The 15,595-nt window shown below is 42.4% G+C and overlaps 1 protein-coding gene across 1 annotated transcript in view; it reads right to left on the minus strand.

Annotated features, from left to right (window-relative positions):
• Positions 1 to 14,233, minus strand: part of tsc22d3 (TSC22 domain family, member 3) — a 38,716-nt gene extending 24,483 nt beyond the window's left edge. The window contains exon 1 of the mRNA XM_023830531.2: positions 13,492 to 14,233. Coding sequence (XP_023686299.1) covers positions 13,492 to 13,802 — 311 coding nt within the window. The 5' untranslated portion in view covers positions 13,803 to 14,233. The remainder of the gene's footprint in view (positions 1 to 13,491) is intronic.
• Between the last annotated feature and the right edge of the window lie 1,362 nt (positions 14,234 to 15,595).

A 15,595-nucleotide genomic window follows, 5' to 3' on the forward strand; every position in this document is an offset into this window, starting at 1 on the left:
TACCTGCCCCCTCGTGTGTTTCACTCACAAACACCTGCCCAAGATGATGGGAATATAGCATCAGAAAAGCATGGTACTCAAGCCTCAAATGTTTATCATAACTTGTCTGAATATGACAGCATTACATCATTGCTCAGGTAACTCTGTTGACGTGTCTTTGAAATAATCTGTTTCCGTATTACGTGCATCCGTGCAAGACAAGCATCCTAATCCCTGGGGCTCAACAGTTGTGGTAGCCCCAGCATCAGTGTGAGTGTTCCAGCTATTTAACCCAGCTCCTCTTCTTCAAATCCCAGTGAATATTTACTATATTTAGCTGGAAGATAGCAACCAATCATGTTCACACATTCTTTGCTAGGTAGAGCAATTATACGGCATTTAAAATCTGCATGTAAATGTCTCCTTTTTCTCTCCTACAAAGCAGAAGAAGGTTTTTCAATGTGAGCACTGACCAGCATTGGTAAAAAAAATACAGATTATAATGCCATATAGGCCAAACTTGGACAGGAGCTACACATGCCGTACAATGCAAGACTCTTAGGCCTTTAAAGCTATTTATTTGGGTATTAAACATACATTTGCTCAATTAACACAATTTGAATATACACAAGTTAACAGCAACACACTTAAAAGTAAGAAGAGATACCCAAAAGGTTAGTGATATCTTAAGAGATACCCAAAAGGTTAGTGATATCTTTTGGAAAGCCGTCCTCAGGGACACTCCAGCTATTACACATAGCTGTTAAATTTCACCACCAGCTCAGATAATTAACTTAATTAATTATATATCTCGATGAGGTATTGATTAGCCAAACTGGGTACAACATATTGGAGGGTTCCTGCAAATGCCGTGACGACGTGTAGAGATGTTTCGAAATGCTAACAGACATTGAAAGACATAAAAACACAGTTTTACATCAATAGAAAGAGAGTTGCAATATGATTTTCTTTGCACAGTATTGTGCTCAGTTACTCAGACCCGCACACACATGAGTCAGGCTCTGACGACACTGGATTAAATCCAGCTCAGGCTGCTAGGACTTTTCAAAGCTCTTCTGGGCACAGGTGAAGCAGCAGAGCCTGTTTAAAGTCACTGTGCCGGAGAGTGGCCAACGTCACACCCTGCACCAGAAACCAGTGAAGCCACTCAAAAGGTGGTGTCATCCGGCGCTCGAGGCCAAACGGGCCACGCAGCACAATACAGAGGAGCCTCCAAAATGAGCGGGAAAAGCACTGATGGATCGTCTCTGATTGGCTCATCAGCCTCAGTGAAAGGAAGGATTTGGGTAGATTTAGCCGTTTCCATAATGCCCGCCCCCCAGCCAAACCTCTGCCTGTCATTCTACCAAATCTCTCTACTTCCAGTGATCAGAAAGTCACTGCCTTAATGTCCTTCGCATTTCAAATGTCCACATGTTCCTCATACAATTGAGTCATTGTGTCCCTCCCGTTCAGGGGTTCATTCAGGGGCTGGGCGACAGGGGCTAATTTGTGCCGGGGAGGGGCTGCTGGGCTCGAGGCATGAGGGGAAATGACCGGCATCACATTCCATCCGCTGGTGTCTTGGATTTCTTTGGCACAGCAGCCTCTGTCTCTGGAGCCTATTTGGCAACATTATGGCAGGTCTTCGCTGGAAACGTGATTGCCCGCTATTCATATTACGATGCCCATAAACGAGGTTCTTCACTGATACGGTCTGTTTGATTGACGCTCTTCCAACTCGACATACATAATAATGGGGTCTGTCTGCTGGCAGAGCTGTGCCTTCATCGCTGTGCCATCTCATCCAAATTTGGCCGTCACGCCAATTTGTATATGATACACGACAGGCAAAGTCGCAGACAGGATAAGTCTTGTTTGCTATTTTCCCTCGCCCAGCCATGCCGGTGCTGTTCTGGATGGGCGCCAGAAAGAACGGCGAGTGAACACAAGAACTTGGCAGCTGCCGTATCTCACTCTCTCCTCCGCATGGAACAGCCACAAATAAGCCATGAAGAGCTTAGAAGAACAAATAAATCTTGTCGCTTAGCAATCTCCGGCTTTAATTACCAAACCGGAGCTCTGCTTGGGCCTTCCTCCTAACGGAAGGACACAGATCGGCCTCAGTGAGGAGATGAATGCCGTGGCGAGCTGTAACGATTCTCACCATGCAACCAGACGGCTCTATAGGCATTAAAACACCAAAGCCTCCTCGCAGGGCCTGTTTTCCTGTTAAACCGTAGGAGGTCCCCCTTTGAGCTGCCTGGTGTTTCCTATAAGCAGCTCTCTGCCTTTTCTCATGCCTAGTCATTTGTTACAGGTTTTTGTAATAAATGTGGTAAAAAAAAAAAAAAAAACGAACCTCAATGCAAGAGGAAAATGCATTCTGAGATTTTCCTGTGTTTACAATATTCCATCTGGAATGTAAACATTGCACACAGATATCTAAAGACCCCTTCAAATAGCTTGCAATTAAAATTTCCATGATGAGATTCTCATTTTGCGGGTTTTATGTGTGCTGGGGCATTTCTGACTCCGACTTTCAGCACACTCCCAGTGTAAAGGTGTGGATGGATGGTGTGGATGGACATGAACATGTTGTGGAGGGAGCTGACAGATATTTAGCAACCCCTGATTGCAGCAAGCAGTGTACAGGCATTGCCTAACAAACGCTTCCTCTTATCAAACAGCTTCAGCTGCTGATGCCGTTGCAGAAACCGCTGAGCGTCTTTCCCACTGTGCTTCCACAGCTGTTATGAGCGAGCGGGATGCAAGGCCAGAGTCTGCCATTTCGAACCGTGATGAAATGAGTTTATGTCCTCAACTTCTGTACTTTCAGACCTCAGTAAGCTAGCTTGCATAAAGGCAGCAGGGAATGCCTCACAGAAATATTCCTCCAAGCCTCTCCCCAAGTGGTCGTAAAAAGAATGACATTCTGGTGACTGTGGTCTACATACTGTAATAAACATTGGTACCCAAGAAAAAAAAGTGTAGAATAGAGTTGTTTACCGTGTAAAAGTCAAAGTATTGTTTTTTTCCACTTGAAAGTAATTTAAATATCTGTTATATTAATAAATGTGAACTACTTTAAAAATATTAAAGTATTGTACAAGTGCAGTGCTGTCCATGATATAAATGAGCTTTGCACTGCATACCTTAATGTTTGTCTGTTTTGCATAACCATATTAAATTTACATCATTTTTATATCCAGATTTTTGGGAGCTATACAAAGTACATTTAGTCTTTTTCTTGAACCTGGAAATAATAGTCCTATAAGCCCAGAATGTTCTGAGACAGTGTTTGGCAGGAACGACAAACGGAACCATGTGACACGAGGACTTGGAAGTGAACAAAAGGTTCACTGGGGGGAAGTTTTCCACTTTTCAGAGAAAGGGCAGACCAGGACACGGAAGGATCCAGCACAGCCCACCATGTAAACACAAAAATAAAGGAGCCTGTTTTGCTGGTGAAAAAACAGCAACACTTGTGATGTGTGGGTGAGGAACAGAAAGAAAACCCCAAACAGGCATGTTGCACACGTAGGTTCTGGCATCAGCACTTCAGTCTGGGCGACTGGAGACGAAAAAGATCCAATGACTTAGTAACATCTACATAGGGAATGAGGGATAGGTGAACTTAATTTACTCCAGTAATCATTGTTATGTGATTCTTCCTTCTGAAACAGATCTCGCCCACCCCCTTTGTCCTCACCTCAGAGATGCTCTCTGAGACAATGCGATTACTCAGTGAGGAACTACACAAAAGACCAATCCAGACCCCTACCCACCTGCAGATACAAAGCCACCAAGCTCCCTCTGTACAAAGACTTCAGATATCACCAGTGCTCTCCAAGGACTGATATAGTTCAGTTTATTTTTTTACTTTGCTCACCATACGTGATAAGGAAGCATTTCAAACACCACAAGAACAGAATCTTGTTCCAAGTCTAAATCTAGGGGTTCACCATTAATGTTGTGCTTGCCATAATATTTTTTACATAATATTCTGAATTGTATCATACCATAGTACATTTTCACCTTAGCAACAGATGACCCGATCCCAGACTAATTAAGTGCCTGACTATACCCAGCGAGGATAAGCGAGCAAACTTGTCTAGGGACTCAGTCTGGCTTGGTGCAGATGGCTGCTATTGAGAGGGGGCCTCACTATCTTTATGGAAGCCATTGCCTGAGTCTAACTAGATAAGATATGAGGACAAGCAGTAAGCCTTTGCCCGTCCTCGCCCTGCAAGCATTACATAAAATTCTTGAATGCTAACTATTGGAGTGAGCATTGGCAATAGGCAAATCAAATATTAAAGGATAGCTAGCCAGAATGTGACACTCCCACTCCTCCCGCTATTTAAGAAATACGCTAACAAAACACTTCTTTTGTCTGTTTAATTAGACGGAGCATTATTTTAAATGTGAAGGTGTTAACACGCAACACAAGTGACGTACAGTAATACACTTTCAGGGCGCAGCTCAGAATGGGTGTGTCTGGCCCTACCCCTCCCTTTTCTTTAGCAGCCTAAAATCATATTAAACCTGCATGGTTGAACTTTAGCAATGTAACAGTCAGAAAGCAGTGTCCACATCACTTAAACCTCCCCCTTGTTTTAAAGGACTACTCGTATTTTAAAGCTGTCACTGTCATCTGCGTAACGCACCGTCTGATAGATGTAACAGGCCTGCTCATATGTCTTCTTGACACCACCCACTCAAACACAGCCTGCCTTCGGGATTCTGAGCAACAAAAACCTTCTTTTGTTTAATCAGCATAACGCCTGCATGGTGAGATTACAGACGTGGTGAGATTAAAGTGAGAGATGTGTTGCGTCTTGTAAAGAACAGGACAGGGCGTTTATCAACACCATGCCATTACTCGTGCTTTAAAACTCAGCAAATATTGTGCACTATTTACACTAAGGATTTATACTAATAATAAAGTGCTGTTAGATATAAACATAAAATCACCCAAAGGGTTTGGGGAAGAAATATTATTGAAAGTGGTCCATTCAGAATCAGTCCATTCAAAATCCTGTGTACATTGGAGAAATAAGATCTATGTGTTATGCTGATACAGGGGAAAGGGGACAGATACAGATACATGCATTTGTGCCAAAAGTAAGTTTGAACAAACTATTACAAGCGCCTGTCTCTGGAAAGTGACACACCTGGGCTCTGCAGGTTTTCTCATGGCGTTTTCTGTGGCACTCTCTGATGGTATGGGCTGGGATATCGGGGAAGAATATGCTATGTTGCTATGCAACAACATGTCTGAGCCATTGGCAATACCAACACTGCCCAACACCGTGCCCAGAACCAAAGCAGCATCAAAGGCAGACCAGCCCAGATGGAACCTGAGACTGCAGATGCAAGCCAGCAATGAAGAATGAAATGGGATAGAGTAAACTGGTGTCTACAAGACCACACATCTTATGTCTTTTTTCAGTATTGTTTAAAAATATGTTTCGGTTCTTAATCACATTTACTACACTTTATTTTAGCAAAAGGGATTTACGTCTTCTTGTTCTTTTACGTGTTCTTGTTTAAATCCTTCTACAATATATAATTGCTGTGACTCATTCCTGTTACTGCCAAAAGACTGTTCCAGTATAGCAATACATACATTTGCTAAAGAAGAGAAATACAGCAAATACAACTAACTCAAAAAGTCTCTTTGTATTAAAAGTATGAAATACTCTGAACGCATTATTGCCTTTTAATTATATTTTGAAAAGAACATGAGTAAAGTGTGATGCTAATAAGGTCCAGTCATACTTCTAATCCCAATGCCCATTGTAGGTTTTCATTCTTCCACTGGTTACAATGGCATTTTAAGGGGTGTCCTTCATTGTGGAACTGAATTCACACATATTGACAAATGATTTATGTGCTTGCAGATAATATTTTGCTTGAGTTCATTTAATTCCTCCACGTTGAATAACTAGAGGAATTCCGCAGAGTACATCACGTAATTGGACAATTTGTTCTCTTTTAGAACAGAATGTCTCATTGATACCCCAAAGAAAGAGACAAAATGAATACGCTAATTACGAGTCTTTGGAAGGAACTGAAAGGTCAGCAAAGCTGTAGTGAAAGCAGTCACAGAAGTGAAAGCTCAAGCATGGGAGAAGCTTTGAGAGGCCATGGGGGAAAACGATCTGGTGGCCCCAAAGATTATTTGGCAAACGCCTCAGGAAGTTCGACTGCTCAGGCTGCGCTCAGCTGGGATGGGGAGCTGTTGACCAACTTTGGGGATACTGTGGAGCTGTGGAAGAACTAGTCGGAGACTAGTGGAGACAATGTAGAAAGCTTCTGATGGATTAGTGTCTGTCACTGCAACTGAAGTCACTATGCAGGTTAGAGGCCTCCATAGTGGGAAGGCAGCAGAGGTAGATGAAATCTGTCAAGAGATGTTGTTGGGGAGATGTGGTTGATGTGCTTCTACAATGTTGCCTTTAAAGTGAGAAACTCTGGACTGGCAAACAGGGGTGGCATCACTATTGTTAAAAAGGGGAACTACAGGGTATGTTACAAATAAATGGTGAATCACATTTCTCAGCCTCATTGGGAAAGTCAAAGCATGGTTACTGGATATCGTGTATTATAAAGTTTGTCATTGCAGGATGTGACATGTGACTTTCTTTAAGAAAAGCCAACTTGTTATCTCAGTAAATAATATGTTTTGAGTGAGAAAACATATCAATTTGTTGTTGACAAAATGAGGTGCCTTTGAAGATCATCCATGACAAAAATGATACTCAACACTGGTGAAGGTTGTTGCATATTGCAGCAGGAAAAGGAGGGGGGGTATTAAGCACAGTACTGTTACAAAGTTACTGAAATTGAATGATACCTTTTTTGTTGTTTCTGACCAACCTTCCTATTCGTTTCTCAGGTTTCCCCTTGGCTTGACATGTAAAGTAACTCTTCATTTCAGAGAGTTTTGAGTTTTGTCTTCTGCGAACATTACAGAATACATTTTTAAATTTCATGCTGAGCACATTCATTCTTAAAAGAAGAATCCCTTTAGTAGCATGAAAGACAAGTGACAGAATACAATGTAGCCCACTTTAAGCTGTAAAAAAGTTATCCTGTCAGTGAATCAGAGTGGTCTCGAGCTATCACTAGGAGCTTGGGAGATATTACACTGTAATCTGCTTAAAGACTGAGCTGTAGGAGGTGATAACATCTTGTACTTGTTTAATACGAGAACATCCACGGATGTGTCATGCAAATATGCCCTGACAACCTTAAGCTGCATATTTCTGTACCAAAACCAGTACCACATTCCATCTCTTAAACCTTAAATCACTCATCAATCTGGATCGTCAGAAACCAGGAGCCTCGCCCAGTCAGCATAGATGATTGCCACTATATTCAAAATAAAATCAAACTGATGCGATCCTGTAGAGCTACAGTATGATCTAGCTAAAAATGTAGCACTGCAAAGTCAGCATTTGTGACTAAAGGACAAACAGCACCGTCTGGCACGGAGGAGTACCAGATACTTGACGTAAAGTGCCCCGTCCGCATTCTTTGCCAGCAACAGACTGCTCTTAATCACAGTTTCGTGTGTCACACACACTCTTATTGCTTCCCTTGGTCCCAGCTCTCACCCTGTTCACCAGCTCTCACCCTGTTCACCAACTCTCACCCTGTTCACCAGCGCTCACCCTGTTCACCAGCGCTCGCCCATCTAACAGCACAATCGCCGGTTGGCACATCACTTTCTACAACCCTGTTTCCGAAAAAGTTGGGACGCCGTGTAAAATGTGAATGTGAATGTGAATGCAATGATTTACAGATCATATAAATCCATATTTAATTAAAAATAGAACAAAGACAACATATCAAAATGTTGAACCCAAGAAATGTTATCGTTTTATGATAAATATTTGCTCATTTTGAATTTGATGCTAGCAACAAGTTTCAAAAAAGTGGTGGCAGGCATGTTTACCACTGTGTTGCATCACCTCTTATTTTAACAACACTCTATAAAAGTCTGGGAACTGAGGAGACCAGTTGCTGGAGTTTTCAAAGTGAAATGTTGTCCCATTCTTGTCTGATATAGGATTTCAGCTGCTCAGCAGTCCAGGGTCTCCTTTGTCGTATTTTTCGTTTCATGATGCGCCAAATTTTTTCAATGGGTGACAGGTCTGGACTGCAGGCAGGCCAGTGTAGCACCCGGAATCTTCTACTATGGAGCCATGCTGTTGTAATACATGCAGAAGGTGGTTTGGCACTGTCTTGCTGAAATATCCATGGCTATCTCTGACAGAATTGCAAGCTAAGCCATGGGCACTAATGCACCACCATAACCTCACAGATGCTGGGTTTTGAACTGTCCACTGATAACAAGCTGGATGGTCCCTCTCCTCTTTAGCCAGGAGGAGCACCGTCCATGATTTCCAAAAAGAATTTGAAATGTTTATTTGTCAGATCACAGGATAGATTTCCATATTGACTCAGTCCATCTTAAATGAGCTTGGACCCAGAGAAGTCGGTGGCGTTTCTAGATCATGTTTAGATATGGCTTCTTCATTGCATGGTAGAGTTTCATCCTGCATTTGTGGAGGCACCAACAAACTGTGTTCAGAGACAATGGCTTTCAGATGTGTTCCTGAGCCCATGCAGTGATTTCCAGTATAGGATTGTCTGTTTTTAATGCAGTGCCGCCTGAACACCTGAAGATCACGGCTGTCCAGTATTGGTTTTCAGCCTTTTCCCTTGCCTGCAGATATTTCTCCAGATTCTCTGAATCTTTTAATGATATTATGTATTGTAGATGATGAAATTCCCAAATTCTTTGCAATATTTGTGCAATATTGAGGAACATTATTCTTAAATTGTTGCACTGTTTGCCCACACAGTGTGGTGAACCTCTCCCCATCTTCACTGCACAGAGACTCTGCCTCTCTGGGAGGTTCTTTTTATACCCAATCATCTTACTGACCAATGGCCAATTAACCTAATTAGTTGTGAGCTATTAAACCAGGTCTTGTGTTTTAGCATTACACAACTTTTCCAGTCTTTTGTTGCCCCTGTCCCAACTTTTTGTCGTCTTTGTTCGATTTTCATGTAAATATGAGCCTGTATACATTTTGCTTTCCCTGTGTGTTTGCTACCAGAGTCAATATTTAAACAGAGCACAACCAGGAGCTCTTGAGAAGGTGACTGGAGAACACGGCGTTCCGGTGCTTGCCTTCAGCTCGCTGGGTGAGCACAGGAATGCGTGATGTCAGCACAGGTACCGCTGAGGCCTCCACTCTGAATGCCGCACCACCTTTCAGGCCGCCCTACATATCTACCACAGCAGCCACCTTCCAGGTGCCTACGTGTGTAGGACTACAGCTGTTTGAGCTACTCACATATGTGTGACATATTTGGACAACAATAAGATGGAAAGGCACATAAAGGGCTTAGGACAGTTCAAATAAAAGAACCAGATCGAGGATAATGCAGAAAGACTGTTCTTAGCACATTCAAGCTCCATCCATTGCAGTCAAGACCAATGCATCCATTAGGCAATACCGCATCAAACTTATTTTTCATAGTTCATAGAATAGAAAAAGAATGAAATGCAACATTTTCAAATTAAAACACTATATGGCTGAGTAATGGGAGACAGCTTTGAAAGTCTTAGTAGGTAGCTATCAACAATGGTCTTGCTTACTGTGATCAGAGCAAATTAAGTACCCATTAGTCAGGGAAAGATAATCATTTAATGGATGCATAATCACCCACTGTTGGTTCAGAGTCTAATTTCTCTCATGAATAGAGAGCAATCTGGGGTGACAAAGTATAATGACAAGGTTTATCACCCTTGGCCAAAGTTTGACAGCTCTCACTGCTTGTGTACAGCAGTGAGGTACATGCAGTCATAACAGTGAAATCTGTCGAAACAAAAACAATCATACTTTTCATAGACCGGGGGCTTGTATCATAAAGCTGCATTTCTTTCTTAGCCAGATAACTTGTCACATTTAAGGTTGTCTGGGCTAAAATGTCAGTTAACAAAGATAATGTCCATTTAAACTGGGGTACCTTAAATATGGCAAGTTATCCAGCTAAGCAACAGTGCAAACATTAATTTTATGCTGATGTTGTTTTGTTGCTGAGACAGAACCTGTGTACAGTTGTGGCCTTCACCACAAGAGCCAAAAGAAAAAAACATCTTCCTCATTTAGCAGACAATTAAACAGGTGCCTCTGTTTTTAGTCTTGGGAAAATTTGACAGACTGGTCAGACTTTCATTAGTACCAAGCAAAGGACTAGATACAGCCTCCAATTTCTTTGTGAATATCATCACATCTTTCTTAAATGTTTCTGTGAAGTCCCAATATAAATGCATAGGAGTTACACGAGGACGGTAAAAATCCCTGGATGTTGGTCTTGCTCCAGCCCAAATTCCAAGGATACATCAGTTGCAAACCCCGCCAAACCAATCCCATGATTCATTGCACATGATTCAAGTTCGCAAGACCGGTCTTGCCAAGACCATAAGTACAGTCTTTACGCACTTGGTATTGAGATTCACCCCTTATCAAGCATATTTGCATTTGGATTCACTGTCACAGAAGGTTGCAGCATATCAAAGGCCAGGGGATGATACCTGGCTGGATGCCTATGAAACAAGGAACACTCAGGAGACACTACAGTAACTGGATCACCGGGGCAGAAAGGACAGTAGAATCAGGTTTGATTACCATGTGCATTGCAGTTGGCTCCCAAACAGCTGTGGGCATTTCATCACATTAAAGTTAACAAGCCTTGCTTTTTGTATCAGAGGCTATTGAGTTTCTCTGGGTGTGCAAAATGGCAGCAATGTCCAGCTCTTGCCAAGGATGGCTGTTACTCCCTGTTCTATGTCCTCTTAGACTGCCACACCCACTGAATCACAAAGAAAAACAAACATGGAATGATTCTTGTTCAGAAAACAAGGGTCCCCGGTTTAGGAGTGCTGGGAGAAAATGTACAGCAGAAAAAGACATTCTAGAGAATATGAAGAGAATGAAATCCATCCCATGGCACATTATGCAACATGCAGACTGGGACAGACCCAAAGTGGATGTCACTCTGTCTTCACAAGTCTGTCCTTATAGTCTGGAGTTCTCATTTACAGTGCTCTTTTCAAAGTATTTATCAAAATATCAGGATTTGATCTATTTTCAAAAAATAATAAGTACATTACTCCTGATAAGATAATATTTTTTCAGTGAAATCTTCTTGTCTGCTAAGAAACTTTTGTGCATTTCACCTTATCTTGCTATGATGTGAGAATTGCTCTTGTGATTGTGATTAAGGGTAGGCTTGCTCGGACAGGTAGTGTGCACAGTTTCTCTCACTTGATTCGATTTGAAGTTTCTGTAATAAAAATATCCATAAACACTCAGCTGACATGGCCAAAATTACTAGCAATATGAAGCAAACCTGAAATTCAGAGCATAACAGTTCAAGATTATGATGCAACACTACACTCACTTATTCAACAATAGAAATTCTTAAGAGGACTGAAAACGTGTAACCAGGCAAACTTTCCGATGCCACATACTTAAAGTGAGTAAATAGCATGTTAACTGAATTTCCCAGGGATTTTAACAGCAGCTGATGCGGATCAGATATTTACAAGGCATAAGTTATGGAGTTTTATCGCCAACATACCCTGGTCTTATGATTATTATTAGACATAGTCACAAATCGAGAAAAAGGCTGAATGTTAACAAAGAGGTTAATTCTCATGTTGCAGTGATTTATATTGCTTGTAACAATGTATAATTTTGCTTGTTTGTTTTCCACATAGATAAATCGCAAAGGCATTGTGTAAGTACACATGCTTACATTTATCTCCTCAGTCATTCCTTACATGACACAGAGCTTCAGTAACGCGAGTAGAACAGTCAAACATACGTGTACATTTTCACAGCAGTGAAACTGCTTGAGCAATAAAACAAGGTTTTCATGTGACAGGTTTGATTTACTTCTACTCTAGAAAGATATCCTAGAAAGTATAAGGAGCCAACGTGGCATGCCTGTCGCTGCAACGCAAACACTTTTATTACTTTGTGTAATAGTCTGTGTTTTTGTTTTCTTTCTCCTCGTAAATCTTTAACCTTCAGTGAGGAAGTATTGACCGAAATGCTGTCTGGTTCTGCGTAGCTGGGTGACATCCTGGATAAAGGTGTCTGGCTGATGCAATGTCACCAGCACACTGATGCCTGTCGTTTCCAGGCAGGAATTCGCTCGGCTTTTGCAATGCAAATTATGGTGCAATTTTGAGAGTGTCAGACGGGGGACCAAGTTGTTCCTATCACCTGGATTATTTTTATGACTCTCCTTCTGTTACACGAATTTATAATTCCCAAAGTGCCAGAAATCTGTTTAACAATGCCTGTTATAATGTACTTACAGTTGCAGTAAACATTTGGTCCTGTGGGAATATGAATACATCTTATTTTAATAATAATTAAAAACAAAAAACGTATAAAGACATTTTGTTTTAAATTCATCTTGAAATGGTGGCAACTGCAGTTACAGTGTGGTCTATTTTCAGTAACTGCTTATCAGTTATGATTGATCTGGAGCCCTGCCCTGGAAACACAGCGCTTCAGGCAGGGTACGCCCTGATCAGGGGGCCTGTCTACTACAGGACACAGTAAGGACAGTGTAAAGTCACCAGAAGCATGCCTTGGGACTATGGGAAACCCAATGAGCACATGGAGTGAAAAAACAGACCAAGAAGGTGCCCTGACATTGCAACTAAAGCATAGCACTTCTACAACGAAATACATTTGTGTTTTTAGCTTCACATTAATTTTCGTTTTAATTCCTTAATTTGACTTGCCAGCGATACTTGAAAGATCAGCAAGTGGTGAAGCACGTAAATATAAATGTATGAACAGGCGCAAACCAAGAGTAACAAACAAACAAACATAATCAAACCAACAAAGAAATTAATAAATAAAAAGGCAAGCAAGCAGTCAGACAAAATGCTGATGATAAATAGGAGTGTCCATAGCTCGACATTTAAGTGTCCAAAAGTGTACAAGTCTAACAAATTGCAAATTCTTCCACATGGTCAGGCATAGCTGTAAAAGGGTGACCTGCTTCACCTTTCTCATCCTAAGCCCTACACCTACACCTACACAACAAATATTTAAAGGTTAAGACTTAAGAGGTCATTAAACGTAATCATCAGGTGCTGATCATTGTCACCAGACTTAGGTTGTGTGCATGAAAAAGTTCAGCGACAACTAGTTTAATTTGTCATCGGGACCCATTAAGTGCTAAAGATTACATGAGTTTACATGTTGGAGAAACTCATACCGTGAAAACAAGTGAGTTAGAACGTAGAACTTAAGTAATACCGTTTTTAATGACAGCTATAATTGCACTGAAGGTCATATTTATGATGCGGGTAACAGGTAATAAACACATAAGAAAAGTGGCCGGAGGTTGAGTGTGCAAAAGTGAGGAACGGAGGAACATGTAGGTGACCTCCATTACCTGTGAAAGTAGAGCAGGATGGACAGCATGGTCTGGTCAATGTTGCTGTTGCAGATGCCCTCATTCAGCAGGTAACAGGGATCCCGCACCACTGATTCCAAGGAGTCCTGGCGCATGATATTGTTGAGCTTGTCTGTGTTGAGGTTCTGGAAGACCAGCTGATCGCGCAGCTGCCGGAAGTGGGTGACAGTGGGACTCCCCATACCCCCACTGCTCAGCCGGCCACCTTCTCCATCACAGCTGTTGGCCAGGTCCAGGCAGCAGCTGCAGCAGTCCAGGCCGATAGGGGAGCGGCACTCCTCCTCTGACATGGCAGACCGCCTCTGGAGGAACAGGTGCCACACTTGAGAGGGCAGAGTCTGCTTCCCCCTCAGTCTTGCCTATACCAGCCTGTGTTGTGCACACACGTGCGTGTGAGAGGATGTGTGCGTGACTCTCGGTGTCTGCTTGTGCCCACTGTCCCAGGTGCTGCTCCTTGGAGAAGGCTCCGGTTTCCAGGGTCCTCCCTGAAGCCTGGCACGCTTCCTCTCTCCTTCCCCTCACGTGGCCGTCTCCTGTTTTTTTTTTCCTTCTTGCACTGTGCTCCGCGCACGCAGCAGAAGTGGCTCGCTGCCGCTCTACAGCTGGAATGCGTTTGACGGGAAAAACAGAAGCTGCTTATCAATTTTTCAGCCGAGCACTTTTCTGCCCTCCCTCGATGTGTACGGGGAGAGAGAGAGACATGGACTGAGCCAGGCAGGAGGTGGGGAAACCCCTATGATTGGTAAGAGGCCCTGCCCAGAGCACAGGACCAGCCCTCCTCTTTTTCTTCTCTCTCTACAGCTCTTGCTTCACAAACAGGGATGGGTATAATGAGAGAGAGAGAGAGAGAATAAGGCATGCAGTCAGCATGTGCTGTACACTACTGCCACATCCAGGAGAAGTTGGCAAACGTTACTTGAAGGACAGCCTCGCACAGGAGACGAAAACACTGACAACCACTAATCCTCCCCCCCCCCCCCCATTCTCTCTCTCTCTGAGTCTCGAGAGCCAACTGCATTAATGGCTTGCCTCCACGTTGCACTTGTTACTGTTGCACGAGGGCAGGAATCATTGCAAGTCAGCCAACTCCTTCAATTGCCAAAAAAACAAAAAAGAGCACGGCGGAAACTCCAGCGTTCTTCATCCACTGGCTGTCAGCATTAAGCCAGGACCAAGTCTGGAACAAACCCTGGTGTCAGTGACCTGCCCACATTACCCACTTCATCTCCATATCTACTAGAGCACCTGCCCTATTTTTCACTGAATAGGGCCCAGCTAGAGACAGCGTTACTGGGTCAGGGTGGAGGGGCCTACAAGCATTATCTCGGCAGGCACACTTAGAGGGACAGATAAGAGGCCGAAGCTCTAACCATCTGTAAATTCTGGTTGGCTGCATGGAGACAAGTATTAATCACCAAAGATTAAGGACACATGTTGATGATGCTGTCAAACACCCGTCGCAAAATCAGACATCTCCTTAATTTGCATGATAATTAAACATCCCTGGAATTGCAGAAACAGAGTTTCAGTTTTGTTTTTTGATTAAGTTAAAAGTCCATACTTTGCAGCTCAGTTCTAGATGGCTTAAGCAAATAGTATAATCTAATCAGTTTGTACTCCATGGTATTATTGTGCTAACAGCATTTTTATATCTTACACAAGCACTCACAAGAATGGAGATTCATTTAGTCTAATGTGAAATGCTGGAAAAATCTGCTGCGGTTTTCATTGGAACATGTGCAAGTAAAGATCGATATGAATCCAGTGGAAAGCTTTCAAAAATCCATGGCTTTCAACAGCAACACATTCTGAACATCATAATAAAAAATGATAGTAGTTCCTCAAATGTTCAGCCTTGCCAGGAGAAATAAGTTAGTGCTCTTAAATTGTGCAGTCCCTCTTTAACGTTATGCGCAGAGGGAAAAAAAACACATCCATCAAATAATCCAAGATTTTTACATTGAAAGCATGCTGACAAGAAAGATGAGAGCCCTCTCCCTATTACGTAATCCAGGGGAAAACGGAAAAAAGATTTGGTTAACAAACCAAACTATTTTTGATAAGTTTTTACTTTTCTAAACTT

The sequence above is a fragment of the Paramormyrops kingsleyae genome, chromosome 10 (assembly GCF_048594095.1).
Source record: "Paramormyrops kingsleyae isolate MSU_618 chromosome 10, PKINGS_0.4, whole genome shotgun sequence".
Taxonomy (NCBI): Eukaryota; Metazoa; Chordata; class Actinopteri; order Osteoglossiformes; family Mormyridae; genus Paramormyrops; species Paramormyrops kingsleyae.